This window comes from Dermacentor silvarum, chromosome 4, assembly GCF_013339745.2.
Source record: "Dermacentor silvarum isolate Dsil-2018 chromosome 4, BIME_Dsil_1.4, whole genome shotgun sequence".
Classification (NCBI taxonomy): domain Eukaryota; kingdom Metazoa; phylum Arthropoda; class Arachnida; order Ixodida; family Ixodidae; genus Dermacentor; species Dermacentor silvarum.
Window position 1 is genome coordinate 49391132 of NC_051157.2, and position 16602 is coordinate 49407733.

The 16602-nt window shown below is 50.3% G+C and overlaps 2 protein-coding genes across 4 annotated transcripts in view; one reads left to right on the plus strand and one right to left on the minus strand.

The window, feature by feature from the left end:
* Positions 1 to 16602, plus strand: part of LOC119449983 (anaphase-promoting complex subunit 15B-like) — a 28761-nt gene that overhangs the window by 8589 nt on the left and 3570 nt on the right. The window lies entirely within an intron of this gene.
* The window catches only part of LOC119449981 (dehydrogenase/reductase SDR family member on chromosome X homolog), a 34455-nt gene that overhangs the window by 6389 nt on the left and 11464 nt on the right, over positions 1 to 16602 (minus strand). The window contains exons 2-6 of one of the 2 annotated variants that reach the window (XM_049665560.1): positions 1661 to 2141; positions 1464 to 1568; positions 1297 to 1368; positions 1122 to 1223; positions 852 to 1059 (exon numbers count right to left, since the gene is read on the minus strand). In XM_049665560.1, the coding sequence (XP_049521517.1) occupies positions 852 to 1059; positions 1122 to 1223; positions 1297 to 1368; positions 1464 to 1568; positions 1661 to 1796 (623 nt within the window). In that variant the 5' untranslated portion in view covers positions 1797 to 2141. Of the gene's footprint in view, positions 1 to 851; positions 1060 to 1121; positions 1224 to 1296; positions 1369 to 1463; positions 1569 to 1660; positions 2413 to 16602 lie in introns of those variants that run through there. The other variant, XM_037713304.2, reaches the window with a different exon arrangement.

Below are 16602 nucleotides of genomic sequence, written 5' to 3' on the forward strand. Positions count from 1 at the left end.
CGTAAACTATACTTGATAACACTTTAGGGTAGAGTTTCATTGCTTATCTGCTCTCTCCACTGTTGCTTCCTGGGCTGCGTTTAAGGAAAGAGTAGTTTTTGTCCTTGGAAGTAAATGTACTGCTCAGCTGACTGAACAACTAGCAACACTTGCCTCACTGCAGCCTTAGAGCCACAGGGCTTCCTTTGTGTGATGGTGACAATCAAGAGTACATCACAACCTTATGGAACATGCTTCACATTAAATGCAGTCTTAAACTGATTTGACTAACAAACTAACAAGGCAATACGGTTAGCTGCTCGCTGCTGAGCTAGTCAGTGTGTTATTCATTACACAAACAAAATTATTGCAAAGGCACATTCATCAGGAAATGACAGCTACATGCTTGTGCTGTCTCCACTTTCAACTGCATGCCCTTCGCTAACTGTCTTTAGGGGATATGGCATCTCATATATATTTTAACTTCCAATGATGTCTGTGCTGCCCTGCAACAGTGCAGATATCTTTCGCTTCACATGTTGCACATATTGGCAAGTGAATATAAGCACGATCAGGTGCACAGTAAACCAGCCCTATTGTTCACTAGGTGTTTAAATCATGGCATAAAAGTTGTGCAATCTCAGTGAGTTATTGTGGATGGCTGCATTGAATCAATAAGCGGCTAACATAACGCTTGGGTAGGTTCGAAGCAGGGTGAGAGGAAAATAATGGGCCGAACCTATGAAAGAGCATACAGTGGCCAGTGTCTTGAGTGTTAATTCCTCTGACACTATGGCTGCAAAGTTATGTGTGTTCACCAATGACCCCAGCACCCAATTTTGTCACTGTTAAACTCTATACACAATGCTCACCTGCTGTGGAGGTCGTCCAAGTTTATGCGGGCAGCTTTATGTGCACACGAAGACACATTAACAATCCTTGCTGTTGGTCCTTTGTTACCAGCAGCAATCAGCAGAGGCAGCAGCAAGGCAGTCAGTAGGCAGTGGCCAAGGTAGTTAATGCTCATGTGTGACTCAAACCCATCTTCTGTTTCCTGGTACGGCATCAGCATCACACCAGCTTGACAAAAGACGACACCACTGCAAATGCTCTGCGTCATCACAGTCTTTAAGTAAACTTACCATTGCAAATAAGGAGGTCAAGTTTGCTTTCACTTTTAAGTATATTTTCTGCGAATGTCTTTACAGAAGCCATTGAGCTCAGGTCAAGATGCAGCAGCTCCACTGTAACAATGTTTAGTTTTGGTTAGGCAATAAGTAAGGACACTTGCACAAGAGTACAGATCGGTGGGTAAACCTTGTGCCGTAGGTTGGCCATCCAAAAGCAAGTGCTTTCGCTGTTCCTTATTGAAGTTGGTGTCTGGACTTCCTAGAACAAATGTCACATATTAGTTTATATTTAAACCAATCTTAGTAACATAATCTTGCTTTTCACCTGATGTTTGGTTAGAAAAAAATTGTTACCATCAATAACTCGAGCGCCCAGAGATAAAAGCGCTCGGATTGTCTCGTGCCCTATGCCTCCTGATCCTCCCGTCACTAAAACAGTTTTGTTCAGCATGCAGCCATCTGAATATATGGCATTGGCCATCAGATGCAGACGTGTGTCTAGGCAGCTTTGACGTAGTACATAAGCAAAGCAATACTCATCATTAACTTACATGACATCTGCTCTTGCGGCGAAAGCTGGCTTTTTATCCGCAGTAGGCACTCCCAGAGAAGATAATAGGCTGACAGGACGTATAACCAGAGCATGTCCTTAACAAAGAAAACCACATGGTTGATGAGCGAAATCATGTTTCCTTAATACTTTCAACTATTTTAACCAGTCGAGCTGGCTGTCTCTGAGATGCGAGTGCCGACGTTTTCCACTGAGCTATCGACTGCTGAAAGCGCATGCGAGCCAGTTCGTAGGTATTCTGTGGCGTAAAAACAAAACAACAGTGACAACCGGCGACGACGGATCGCTCCAAGGTGCATTGGGTGAAGGCAGCTGTTTGCACTGTGCTCGCAGCTCCCGCGCGCGCCCGTCAAGCGCAGATCGTTTTTGGCAAGTCGTTCTCCCGGCGCTGACTCTTCCTTCCTTGTCAGACACCTTGAACAAGGAAATGCGCGCTACGCACAACCACATGTGATCGCACGCTTTGCTCAACGGTGGTAGCAGCGTCTCGGATACATTTAACCCACAGCGGGTTTTTCCCCCTCCATGACGTTTCCCATCGATATGCGCCGACAACGGGCTTTAGCTTCGGTACAGTACTCTGTAGCTTCGGTATTATTTCACGTGGAGTCAACGGTGGAGTTCACGCCCACCATCGCGTCCTCGCAAGCGATTACGATCGGTTCTCCGATTCTCAGTTAACAAAACACGAAACGAAAGAACGGGGACATGAAGCTAATTGTTCTTCCGCATCGTGTTCTAAAATACGTGGCTATAAACTTTTACAGTGTTGTCATAACTATTAACACTGCTAGAGGTACATGTTCAGTACATTCAAGAACGTAAGGGCATCGCGCGGGAGATTTTGAACTACCGTAATTCTAGTACAGTCGGTTTAGGTTAGGTTTATTAGGTTAAGCTTAGGTTTCTTCTCGAAGAGCGCAAAAACGTAAGCCTGCCCACAAACCGCAACGCGATCCGAGTCTTCGCTACTGTATCTCGCCTGTTGTTCAAGAGAAAGTGTCACGAGGGCCGAGCCACAACGAGTAAAAACGGTATATGCCTGTGGAATACGTATATGAGTGATATGCGTCGGCAGGAGCGGGACAATGAAGATCGTGAGAACTGTGCCAAATGAAACAGCGGTCGGCAGAGCTGTTTTTTTTTTTTTTTTTTTTTTTTTTTTAAGGGCCACACTGGGCCACGGAGGAAGAACCGCTACTGGTTCTCCTTACTCTACATACTTCCATTCCCTGAACCAGGTCCATTTCAACCATACAGGTATATCCTGCTTCAGGGTGAAGCATGATCCCGTTTTCTGTTTTAATGGCGTTTTTCACTGGTCGATCTGGAGCGGCCGCCGAAATCCTGGAGCGAGCGCTCGCAATTCACCAACCCTAATCTGCCAGCGGAGAGCGAAAATGCTCCGTGCTGGATCGTACCGGAAGTCTGCGCGCACACATCACAAAAATCAACTTCCGCTCTGCATGTTTCTATGGCCACCAAGATCGCCGTCCCCCACCGAGCGGAAGTGACGTATCCTTTCGTCCTATTTCCGCCCGAATCCGCGCCTCGGCAGCGGAGCAAGTGAGAGCGATCCGGCGCGGAGCGAGTTGATCCGAGACGACCAGTGAAAAGCGCGAACCCGCTCCAGATCGACCAGTGAAATTCGGATTCGCAGCTGTGGAGCAAAAAATCCTGCTCCAGATCGACCAGTGAAAAACGCCATAAGACTTTTTTCCTTCTCTCTCTCTCTCTCTCTCTGTGCGTGTGTGCGTGTGTGCGTGCGTGCGTGCGTGTGTGTGTGCGTGTGTGTGTGCGTGCGTGTGTGTGTGTGTGTGTGTGTGTGTGTGTGTGTGTGTGTGTGTGTGTGTGTGTGTGTGTGTGAGTGTGTGTGTGTGTGCGTGCGTGCGTGCGTGCGTGCGTGCGTGCGTGCGTGCGTGTGTGTGTGTGTGTGTGTGTGTGTGTGTGTGTGTGTGTGTGTGTGTGTGTGTGTGTGTGTGTGTGTGTGTGTGCAGGGGCGGATCCAGGTTTTTTCTGAGCGGGGGGTCAGCTTCTGTCAATGATGATGATGATGATAGTAGCCTTTCTTATTTACCGAAATTTACCGTTTTTGCTCACGATAAACCCGCGTTTTATACGGCTAGAGCAACACCTGTAGCCCTCCGTGGTGGTCAGTCAGCTGAGGCGTTGAGCACGCGATCGCGGGATCAAATCCTGGCCGCGGCGGCCGCATTTCGATGGAGGCGAAATGCAAAAACGCCCGTGCGTTGTAGTGCAGGTTAAAGAACCCCAGGTGGTCAAAATTAATCCAGAGCCTTACACTACGGCGTGCCTCATAATCAGAATTGGTTTTGGCACGTAAAACCCCAGAAAGGGGAAGAACACCTGTAGCGAAGCCAGGTATCAGGTTTCTCCGAGCTTATAGGAAAAGGACGTTACCCAATACAAGCCATGTGCTTGGCGGCTGCGCCTGATAATACAGGTGTTAAAAACTAAGCTTTATGGTTTTCTTAAAATTAGGCACTGGGAGGGCACGCGAAGGACCACCTGTGCAAATTAAGTTATGTGGCTAAGGGGGGCACAAAGTGAAATGATAATTATCGCTATGAGCAGCCCAATTAACTAAAATTGAACAATTATTTTGGTTGACTGCAGTAAGTGGGTATGTTTGTATTGAAAACTTAGAGACAGTCGTGTTTCTAAACAGTATCAGTCGGAAGAATTATTCTAGCGTGTCCGTGCTCCGAGATATCCGACTCCAAATTTCAATTGTCGTACTGCGCAGAATAATCGAGTCGACGCGAGAGCGGTTTATGCTTTGCGTTGCTGTGGAAGGGAGGCATTTTGGACATTTTTAGGGCATTCACATCTTGATGGGTAAAATGTTTTCATGAGATTTGTTCATGCCAACACCAAACTTAAAGCGGCAGTATGAAATATTCGTTAGCATATAGCTAAAAAGGTTTCTGCTGTTGATGGTGCAGTTGTTGCTCTTGCTTTCAATAAAAGTTACAATACTTGGAAATCAGCAGTCACTTTATTTGCGTAGCCCAGACAAGGACCATGCCCGGTCGTCTAGTCACCATTACGCACGCGTACTGCCCTCCGGCTTCTCCGCTCGCGCCATTATCTCGGCATGGCAGCTGCCGGCATCTTTACAGGCTGCGCGGTCGCGGGTTACGACAGCGGTTACGGGTTCTTAGATTGTTTTTTTTTTCATTTCGCCAGCCGTGAGGGGAAGGGGGGCAGTTATTATCTTTGCCAATGCCTCCGCAGCGTTGTCAGACTAAACGCTGCACCCAACAGCCGTGTCACTTCAGGGAGGAGCTTTGCGCCGATCCTCACTCTCTTGCATGCATAATCATGCGAACGACAATTAAAATTTGGAATTGAATATCTCGGAGCACAGACACGCTCGAAGAATTCTTCCAAGTGAAACTGTGTAGAAACACGACTGCCTCTAAGTTTTGAACACAAACATACACACTTACTGCAGTCAATAAAAAGTTATTTATTCAATTTTGGTTAATTGGGCTGCTGACAGCGACAATTATCATCTCACTTTGTGTCCGCCTGGCCACATAACTGATTTGCGCAGGTGGTCTGCATGTGCCTCCCAGTGCATAATTTTAATAAAGCCATAAACCTTAATTTTGAACACCCGGTATATCTAGCCTGTATTCTTTCTTAAAATAAAATTTGGGATGATCTTTTGCAGGTTCGTTATAAATGCGTAAGCACAGGTTCGTCTTTGGAGTTCTGTTGGGACACCTTGATTTCCTTAAGGAGATTCTTTGTGTTCGGCTGAGACACCTTCGTTTGCTTTGGAGGACTAACTCCCGTATTCTCAAACAGTCCTCGACTCGAAGCTCTTACTCCACTCTACCTTGTTGAGCATAGCGCCGCTTCTCGACTGATAAAGACGCGACAATTCTCAAGAATTTCCGTGAATGATCATGAAGCTCAGTGACCACGTCTGTGGAGGGCTGGCGGTGCCATCTTCTCTCTTGAGTTGTGGTGGTGTGTTGACTAGAGGAACGTTCTTGAATACGGACGTAACGCTCCGCTCCAACGCAGCAACCACTACGCTGGTTGTTTACGATATGCGAATCACCGCGTATGAAGACTCACGACGACACCTACAAGAATAACGATGTGGCGTAGTAGCCGAGAGCGCGAGCCAGCGTCTTCATGTTTTGTTTCCCACGCGACGTCATCCTTTTATACAAGGCGCGCATCTGCTCCCGTTTCTCTAACCAGGCGATGCCATCCTATGGCCCGCGCACTGGCGTTGGCCGCTGACGTCACGCTCCCCCACTTCGCAGCCGCGGCTCGAGGCTTCGCCCCGCTCCGCGAGAACGCCCACTCAGACAAACGGAACCGGCGGGCTTGAGCCTCCTATGCTTAATGTAGGACAATAAAACTGCGAAGTTACAATGAAAAACTTGTAGCGTACGAACGGCACTGTGCTCGCACTGGATATTGTCAACGTGTAACTGTGATCACAATCAGTGCTACAGTTAAAGAAAAGTTGCCTATGCGTTGTTATTAGTTTAGCTGTTAGTTGTTATTATTTATATATGAACACTTCAGCAAGAGATCTCTTTCATTAAGCGGGTTGGTCGCGGAACCGATGACAGCCAATGAGGGAACCGTTGACACCCCAAGGGGAAACTAAGTTAATCAGGCGCGAAGACGCTCGAGCGGACCTTGGCAAAAGGGACGTCCCCTTGTTCATTCGACGCCACAGACGGGACGAGTAAGGTACGGCAGGCGCCAGGAGGTCCAAGGTGTTCATGAGAAAAAATAACTACGGCAACTTCGCGAAACCACACTCCTACGGAATACAACTAAGCCTGTGAGCGAGCTAGCTTTACTTCTACATTGCTGATACCACTGGTAGTCGCGAAAAATACTTTTGAAGAATGCTGATGGCCATATTTTTTTTGCGACAGGGCCATCCCCCTGTCAGCGAGGGGGCGATGCAAAAATCTGAGGGGGGGGGGGGGTCAGGACATCCGGACATCCCCCCTGGATCCGCGCCTGCGTGCGGTGATCTATCTTTCAAACGTTCCTGCGCTGCTTGGTGGTCCATTTCTATTGGAGCCACAGCCGATAGTGTCACCTCGTAGCGCTTCAGCGCATCCGATATCACTTGGCAAAGAATGCCCCCGCGCTCTTGCCTCTCACACTGGAAGTGGTGGTCGCCCCGAGCGGATCACAAAAAATGCTTCTTTTCTGTCCACTCGCAGCTTCGGCAGCTTAACAGTGTCGTGGAGACACGGAGACAACCGGACCGCCACTCGCTTTCCTTCTTCAAGGTCAATGCGTGCGGTGATCTATTTGTCAAACGTTCCTGCGCTGCTTGGTGGTCCATTTCTATTGGAGCCACAGCCGATAGTGTCACCTCGTAGCGCTTCAGCGCATCCGATATCACTTGGCAAAGAATGCCCCCGCGCTCTTGCCTCTCACACCGGAAGTGGTGGTCGCCCCGAGCGGATCACAAAAAATGCTTCTTTTCTGTCCACTCGCAGCTTCGGCAGCTTAACAGTGTCATGGAGACACGGAGACAACCGGACCGCCACTCGCTTTCCTTCTTGAAGGTCAATGCGTGCGGTGATCTATTTGTCAAACGTTCCTGCGCTACTTGGTGGTCCATTTGTATTGGAGCCACGGCCGATAGTGTCACCTCGTAGCGCTTCAGTGCATCCGATATCACTTGGCAAAGAATGCCCCCGCGCTCTTTCCTTTAGCACCGGAAGTGGTGCTCGCCCCGAGCGGATCACAAAAAATGCTTCTTTTCTGTCCACTCGCAGCTTCGGCAGCTTAACAGTGCCATGGAGACACGGAGACAACCGGACCGCCACTCGCTTTCCTTCTTGAAGGTCAATGCGTGCGGTGATCTATTTGTCAAACGTTCCTGCGCTGCTTGGTGGTCCATTTCTATTGGAGCCACGGCCGATAGTGTCACCTCGTAGCGCTTCAGTGCATCCGATATCACTTGGCAAAGAATGCCCCCGCGCTCTTTCCTTTAGCACCGGAAGTGGTGCTCGCCCCGAGCGGATCACAAAAAATGCTTCTTTTCTGTCCACTCGCAGCTTCGGCAGCTTAACAGTGCCATGGAGACACGGAGACAACCGGACCGCCACTCGCTTTCCTTCTGGAAGGTCAATGCGTGCGGTGATCTATTTGTCAAACGTTCCTGCGCTGCTTGGTGGTCCATTTCTATTGGAGCCACGGCCGATAGTGTCACCTCGTAGCGCTTCAGTGCATCCGATATCACTTGGCAAAGAATGCCCCCGCGCTCTTTCCTTTAGCACCGGAAGTGGTGCTCGCCCCGAGCGGATCACAAAAAATGCTTCTTTTCTGTCCACTCGCAGCTTCGGCAGCTTAACAGTGCCATGGAGACACGGAGACAACCGGACCGCCACTCGCTTTCCTTCTTGAAGGTCAATGCGTGCGGTGATCTATTTGTCAAACGTTCCTGCGCTGCTTGGTGGTCCATTTCTATTGGAGCCACGGCCGATAGTGTCACCTCGTAGCGCTTCAGTGCATCCGATATCACTTGGCAAAGAATGCCCCCGCGCTCTTTCCTTTAGCACCAGAAGTGGTGCTCGCCCCAAGCGGATCACAAAAAATGCTTCTTTTCTGTCCACTCGCAGCTTCGGCAGCTTAACAGTGCCATGGAGACACGGAGACAACCGGACCGCCACTCGCTTTCCTTCTTGAAGGTCAATGCGTGCGGTGATCTATTTGTCAAACGTTCCTGCGCTGCTTGGTGGTCTATTTCTATTGGAGCCACAGTCGATAGTGTCACCTCGTAGCGCTTCAGCGCATCCGATATCACTTGGCAAAGAATGCCCCCGCGCTCTTTCCTTTAGCACCGGAAGTGGTGCTCGCCCCGAGCGGATCACAAAAAATGCTTCTTTTCTGTCCACTCGCAGCTTCGGCAGCTTAACAGTGCCATGGAGACACGGAGACAACCGCACCGCCACTCGCTTTACTTCTTCAAGGTCAATGGGTGCGGTGATCTATTTGTCAAACGTTCCTGCGCTGCTTGGTGGTCCATTTCTATTGGAGCCACAGCCGATAGTGTCATCTCGTAGCGCTTCAGCGCATCCGATATCACTTGGCAAAGAATGCCCCGGCGCTATTTCCTCTCGCACCGGAAGTGGTGCTCGCCCCGAGCGGATCACAAGAAATGCTTCTTTTCTGCCCACTCGCAGCTTCGGCAGCTTAACAGTGCCATGGAGACACGGAGACAACCGGACCGCCACTCGCTTTACTTCTGAAAGGTCAATGCGTGCGGTGATCTATCTGTCAAACGTTCCTGCGCTGCTTGGTGGTCTATTTCTATTGGAGCCACAGCCGATAGTGTCACCTCGTAGCGCTTCAGCGCATCCGATATCACTTGGCAAAGAATGCCCCGGCGCTATTTCCTCTCGCACCGGAAGTGGTGCTCGCCCCGAGCGGATCACAAGAAATGCTTCTTTTCTGTCCACTCGCAGCTTCGGCAGCTTAACAGTGCCATGGAGACACGGAGACAACCGGACCGCCACTCGCTTTACTTCTGAAAGGTCAATGCGTGCGGTGATCTATCTGTCAAACGTTCCTGCGCTGCTTGGTGGTCTATTTCTATTGGAGCCACAGCCGATAGTGTCACCTCGTAGCGCTTCAGCGCATCCGATATCACTTGGCAAAGAATGCCCCGGCGCTATTTCCTCTCACACCGGAAGTGGTGGTCGCCCCGAGCGGATCACAAAAAATGCTTCTTTTCTGTCCACTCGCAGCTTCGGCAGCTTAACAGTGCCATGGAGACAGGGAGACAACCGGACCGCCACTCGCTTTCCTTCTTCAAGGTCAATGCGTGCGGTGATCTATTTGTCAAACGTTCCTGCGCTGCTTGGTGGTCCATTTCTATTGGAGCCACAGCCGATAGTGTCACCACGTAGCGCTTCAGCGCATCCGATATCACTTGGCAAAGAATGGCCCCGCGCTCTTGCCTCTCACACCGGAAGTGGTGGTCGCCCCGAGCGGATCACAAAAAAAATGTGGTTGATCCCTCTTATATAGGAATCGGTATAGAACACGAAAGTGAAACGTGTCTTCACAGAAGTAGTGTAATGTTTATTGCACATTGATATATAATGTCTATTGGTGTTTTGTGGCTAAAGCGCCCTTAGGCGTTGATGCACCCACGCTGACGCCTGGTGGCACGTCTCCTCCATCACGACTACCAACGTCGATGACCATGAGCAACCGTCGTGCATATGGAAGCTGCACTACGCTGCACACGCTAGCACAACGCGAAAGACGAAGCACGTAACTGACACACTAATACAACGCGCAAGACAAAGCACGTAACTGAATCGTCACCGAGTCAAATCAGCGCGTACAGCGCGTCGTAATTGCAGCCTCCGCGATCAACTTCAGAAACATTTTCAGAGCTAATTGCGGAGGCCATGCTCCGCTGTGCTGAGTACGGTGAACGCCACCTAGGTGGCGTTGTTAGTGCTTCTTGATGCCAGCGTCCCTTCGAATGCTGGCATCGAGGCGTCGTAGTGCTGAGACCACCGAAGCGTTCACTGTCGGTGCGCGTTAGTGTCATAAGGCAGTACTTCTCTTTTCTGCTCGTAGGCGGCGGCACCGCCCCGAGCAAGAGCGCGGGTACACGGAGGAGTGTTAGATATATAAGGCGCGTCTTTGTAGCTCTCTGCAAATGCGTTTGTGGCGCAATGGGTTAAACGCTCGGCGATCTATCGTCGCGGACCGAGAGGTCGTGGGTTCGATTTCCAAATTTTGCATGTTTGTGGAACTTTTTTTTCTGGTTTCTTTCTTTGTATTATGTTCTATGACGTATTTCCGTGACGGAAATACGTCAGTGAAGTCTTGGTGGACCCCGGCATAAAACAGTTTCGTGTTAAAATGCTTCTTTTCTGTCCACTCGCAGCTGCAGCAGCTTAACAGTGCCATGGAGACACGGAGACAACCGGACCGCCACTCGCTTTCCTTCTTCAAGGTCAATGCGTGCGGTGATCTATTTGTCAAACGTTCCTGCGCTGCTTGGTGGTCTATTTCTATTGGAGCCACAGCCGATAGTGTCACCTCGTAGCGCTTCAGCGTATGCGATATCACTTGGCAAAGAATGCCCCCGCGCTCTTGCCTCTCACACCGGAAGTGGTGCTCGCCCCGAGCGGATCACAAAAAATGCTTCTTTTCTGTCCACTCGCAGCTTCGGCAGCTTAACAGTGCCATGGAGACACGGAGACAACCGGACCGCCACTCGCTTTACTTCTGAAAGGTCAATGCGTGCGGTGATCTATCTGTCAAACGTTCCTGCGCTGCTTGGTGGTCTATTTCTATTGGAGCCACAGCCGATAGTGTCACCTCGTAGCGCTTCAGCGCATGCGATATAACTTGGCAAAGAATGCCCCCGCGCTCTTTCCTCTCGCACCGGAAGTGGTGCTCGCCCCGAGCGGATCACAAAAAATGCTTCTTTTCTGTCCACTCGCAGCTTCGGCAGCTTAACAGTGCCATGGAGACACGGAGACAACCGGACCGCCACTCGCTTTACTTCTGAAAGGTCAATGCGTGCGGTGATCTATTGTCAAACGTTCCTGCGCTGCTTGGTGGTCCATTTCTATTGGAGCCACAGCCGATAGTGTCACCTCGTAGCGCTTCAGCGCATCCGATATCACTTGGCAAAGAATGCCCCCGCGCTCTTGCCTCTCACACCGGAAGTGGTGGTCGCCCCGAGCGGATCACAAAAAATGCTTCTTTTCTGTCCACTCGCAGCTTCGGCAGCTTAACAGTGCCATGGAGACACGGAGACAACCGGACCGCCACTCGCTTTCCTTCTTCAAGGTCAATGCGTGCGGTGATCTATTTGTCAAACGTTCCTGCGCTGCTTGGTGGTCCATTTCTATTGGAGCCACAGCCGATAGTGTCACCTCGTAGCGCTTCAGCGCATCCGATATCACTTGGCAAAGAATGCCCCCGCGCTCTTGCCTCTCACACCGGAAGTGGTGGTCGCCCCGAGCGGATCACAAAAAATGCTTCTTTTCTGTCCACTCGCAGCTTCGGCAGCTTAACAGTGCCATGGAGACACGGAGACAACCGGACCGCCACTCGCTTTACTTCTGAAAGGTCAATGCGTGCGGTGATCTATCTGTCAAACGTTCCTGCGCTGCTTGGTGGTCTATTTCTATTGGAGCCACAGCCGATAGTGTCACCTCGTAGCGCTTCAGCGCATCCGATATCACTTGGCAAAGAATGCCCCCGCGCTCTTTCCTCTCGCACCGGAAGTGGTGCTCGCCCCGAGCGGATCACAAAAATGCTTCTTTTCTGTCCACTCGCAGCTTCGGCAGCTTAACAGTGCCATGGAGACACGGAGACAACCGGACCGCCACTCGCTTTCCTTCTTCAAGGTCAATGCGTGCGGTGATCTATTTGTCAAACGTTCCTGCGCTGCTTGGTGGTCCATTTCTATTGGAGCCACAGCCGATAGTGTCACCTCGTAGCGCTTCAGCGCATCCGATATCACTTGGCAAAGAATGCCCCCGCGCTCTTTCCTCTCGCACCGGAAGTGGTGGTCGCCCCGAGCGGATCACAAAAAATGCTTCTTTTCTGTCCACTCGCAGCTTCGGCAGCTTAACAGTGCCATGGAGACACGGAGACAACCGGACCGCCACTCGCTTTACTTCTGAAAGGTCAATGCGTGCGGTGATCTATTTGTCAAACGTTCCTGCGCTGCTTGGTGGTCTATTTCTATTGGAGCCACAGCCGATAGTGTCACCTCGTAGCGCTTCAGCGCATCCGATATCACTTGGCAAAGAATGCCCCCGCGCTTTTGCCTTTCACACCGGAAGTGGTGCTCGCCCCGAGCGGATCACAAAAAATGCTTCTTTTCTGTCCACTCGCAGCTTCGGCAGCTTAACAGTGCCATGGAGACACGGAGACAACCGGACCGCCACTCGCTTTACTTCTGAAAGGTCAATGCGTGCGGTGATCTATCTGTCAAACGTTCCTGCGCTGCTTGGTGGTCTATTTCTATTGGAGCCACAGCCGATAGTGTCACCTCGTAGCGCTTCAGCGCATCCGATATCACTTGGCAAAGAATGCCCCCGCGCTCTTTCCTCTCACACCGGAAGTGGTGCTCGCCCCGAGCGGATCACAAAAAATGCTTCTTTTCTGTCCACTCGCAGCTTCGGCAGCTTAACAGTGCCATGGAGACACGGAGACAACCGGACCGCCACTCGCTTTCCTTCTTCAAGGTCAATGCGTGCGGTGATCTATTTGTCAAACGTTCCTGCGCTGCTTGGTGGTCCATTTCTATTGGAGCCACAGCCGATAGTGTCACCTCGTAGCGCTTCAGCGCATCCGATATCACTTGGCAAAGAATGCCCCCGCGCTCTTTCCTCTCGCACCGGAAGTGGTGGTCGCCCCGAGCGGATCACAAAAAATGCTTCTTTTCTGTCCACTCGCAGCTTCGGCAGCTTAACAGTGCCATGGAGACACGGAGACAACCGGACCGCCACTCGCTTTACTTCTGAAAGGATAATGCGTGCGGTGATCTATTTGTCAAACGTTCCTGCGCTGCTTGGTGGTCCATTTCTATTGGAGCCACATCCGATAGTGTCACCTCGTAGCGCTTCAGCGCATCCGATATCACTTGGCAAGAATGCCCGCGCGCTCTTGCCTCTCACACTGGAAGTGGTGGTCGCCCCGAGCGGATCACAAAAAATGCTTCTTTTCTGTCCACTCGCAGCTTCGGCAGCTTAACAGTGCCATGCAGACACGGAGACAACCGGACCGCCACTCGCTTTACTTCTGAAAGGACAATGCGTGCGGTGATCTATTTGTCAAACGTTCCTGCGCTGCTTGGTGGTCCATTTCTATTAGAGCCACTGCCGATAGTGTCACCTCGTAGCGCTTCAGCGCATCCGATATCACTTGGCAAAGAATGCCCCCGCGCTTTTGCCTTTCACACCGGAAGTGGTGGTCGCCCCGAGCGGATCACAAAAAATGCTTCATTTCTGTCCACTCGCAGCTTCGGCAGCTTAACAGTGCCATGGAGACACGGAGACAACCGGACCGCCACTCGCTTTCCTTCTTCAAGGTCAATGCCTGCGGTCAGGGGCGGATCCAGGTTTTTTCTGAGGGGGGGGGGGGGGGGTCAGCTTCTGTCAATGATGATGATGATGATGATGATGATGATGATAGTAGCCTTTCTTATTTACCGAAATTTACCGTTTTTGCTCACGATAAACCCGCGTTTTATACGGCTAGAGCAACACCTGTAGCCCTCCGTGGTGGCTCAGTCAGCTCAGGCGTTGAGCACGCGATCGCGGGATCAAATCCCGGCCGCGGCGGCCGCATTTCGATGGAGGCGAAATGCAAAAAACGCCCGTGTTCTTGCGTTGTAGTACAGGTTAAAGAACCCCAGTTGGTCAAAAATAATCCGGAGCCTTCCACTACGGCGTGCCTCAAAATCAGAATTGGTTTTGGCACGTAAAACTCCAGAAAGAGGAAGAACACCTGTAGCGAAGCCAGGTATCAGTTTCTCCGAGCTTATAGGAAAAGGACGTTACCCAATACAACCATGTGCTTGGCGGCTGCGCCTGATAATACAAGGTGTTCAAAACTAAGCTTTATGGTTTTCTTAAAATTAGGCACTGGGAGGCACGCGAAGGCCACCTGTGCAAATAAGTTATGTGGCTAAGGGGGCACAAAGTGAAATGATAATTATCGCTATGAGCAGCCCAATTAACTAAAATTGAACAATTATTTTTGGTTGACTGCAGTAAGTGGGTATGTTTGTATTGAAAACTTAGAGACAGTCGTGTTTCTAAACAGTATCAGTCGGAAGAATTATTCTAGCGTGTCCGTGCTCCGAGATATCCGACTCCAAATTTCAATTGTCGTACTGCGCAGAATAATCGAGTCGACGCGAGAGCGGTTTATGCTTTGCGTTGCTGTGGAAGGGAGGCATTTTGGACATTTTTAGGGCATTCACATCTTGATGGGTAAAATGTTTTCATGAGATTTGTTCATGCCAACACCAAACTTAAAGCGGCAGTATGAAATATTCGTTAGCATATAGCTAAAAAGGTTTCTGCTGTTGATGGTGCAGTTGTTGCTCTTGCTTTCAATAAAAGTTACAATACTTGGAAATCAGCAGTCACTTTATTTGCGTAGCCCAGACAAGGACCATGCCCGGTCGTCTAGTCACCATTACGCACGCGTACTGCCCTCCGGCTTCTCCGCTCGCGCCATTATCTCGGCATGGCAGCTGCCGGCATCTTTACAGGCTGCGCGGTCGCGGGTTACGACAGCGGTTACGGGTTCTTAGATTGTTTTTTTTTTTCATTTCGCCAGCCGTGAGGGGAAGGGGGGCAGTTATTATCTTTGCCAATGCCTCCGCAGCGTTGTCAGACTAAACGCTGCACCCAACAGCCGTGTCACTTCAGGGAGGAGCTTTGCGCCGATCCTCACTCTCTTGCATGCATAATCATGCGAACGACAATTAAAATTTGGAATTGAATATCTCGGAGCACAGACACGCTCGAAGAATTCTTCCAAGTGAAACTGTGTAGAAACACGACTGCCTCTAAGTTTTGAACACAAACATACACACTTACTGCAGTCAATAAAAAGTTATTTATTCAATTTTGGTTAATTGGGCTGCTGACAGCGACAATTATCATCTCACTTTGTGTCCGCCTGGCCACATAACTGATTTGCGCAGGTGGTCTGCATGTGCCTCCCAGTGCATAATTTTAATAAAGCCATAAACCTTAATTTTGAACACCCGGTATATCTAGCCTGTATTCTTTCTTAAAATAAAATTTGGGATGATCTTTTGCAGGTTCGTTATAAATGCGTAAGCACAGGTTCGTCTTTGGAGTTCTGTTGGGACACCTTGATTTCCTTAAGGAGATTCTTTGTGTTCGGCTGAGACACCTTCGTTTGCTTTGGAGGACTAACTCCCGTATTCTCAAACAGTCCTCGACTCGAAGCTCTTACTCCACTCTACCTTGTTGAGCATAGCGCCGCTTCTCGACTGATAAAGACGCGACAATTCTCAAGAATTTCCGTGAATGATCATGAAGCTCAGTGACCACGTCTGTGGAGGGCTGGCGGTGCCATCTTCTCTCTTGAGTTGTGGTGGTGTGTTGACTAGAGGAACGTTCTTGAATACGGACGTAACGCTCCGCTCCAACGCAGCAACCACTACGCTGGTTGTTTACGATATGCGAATCACCGCGTATGAAGACTCACGACGACACCTACAAGAATAACGATGTGGCGTAGTAGCCGAGAGCGCGAGCCAGCGTCTTCATGTTTTGTTTCCCACGCGACGTCATCCTTTTATACAAGGCGCGCATCTGCTCCCGTTTCTCTAACCAGGCGATGCCATCCTATGGCCCGCGCACTGGCGTTGGCCGCTGACGTCACGCTCCCCCACTTCGCAGCCGCGGCTCGAGGCTTCGCCCCGCTCCGCGAGAACGCCCACTCAGACAAACGGAACCGGCGGGCTTGAGCCTCCTATGCTTAATGTAGGACAATAAAACTGCGAAGTTACAATGAAAAACTTGTAGCGTACGAACGGCACTGTGCTCGCACTGGATATTGTCAACGTGTAACTGTGATCACAATCAGTGCTACAGTTAAAGAAAAGTTGCCTATGCGTTGTTATTAGTTTAGCTGTTAGTTGTTATTATTTATATATGAACACTTCAGCAAGAGATCTCTTTCATTAAGCGGGTTGGTCGCGGAACCGATGACAGCCAATGAGGGAACCGTTGACACCCCAAGGGGAAACTAAGTTAATCAGGCGCGAAGACGCTCGAGCGGACCTTGGCAAAAGGGACGTCCCCTTGTTCATTCGACGCCACAGACGGGACGAGTAAGGTACGGCAGGCGCCAGGGGTCCAAGGT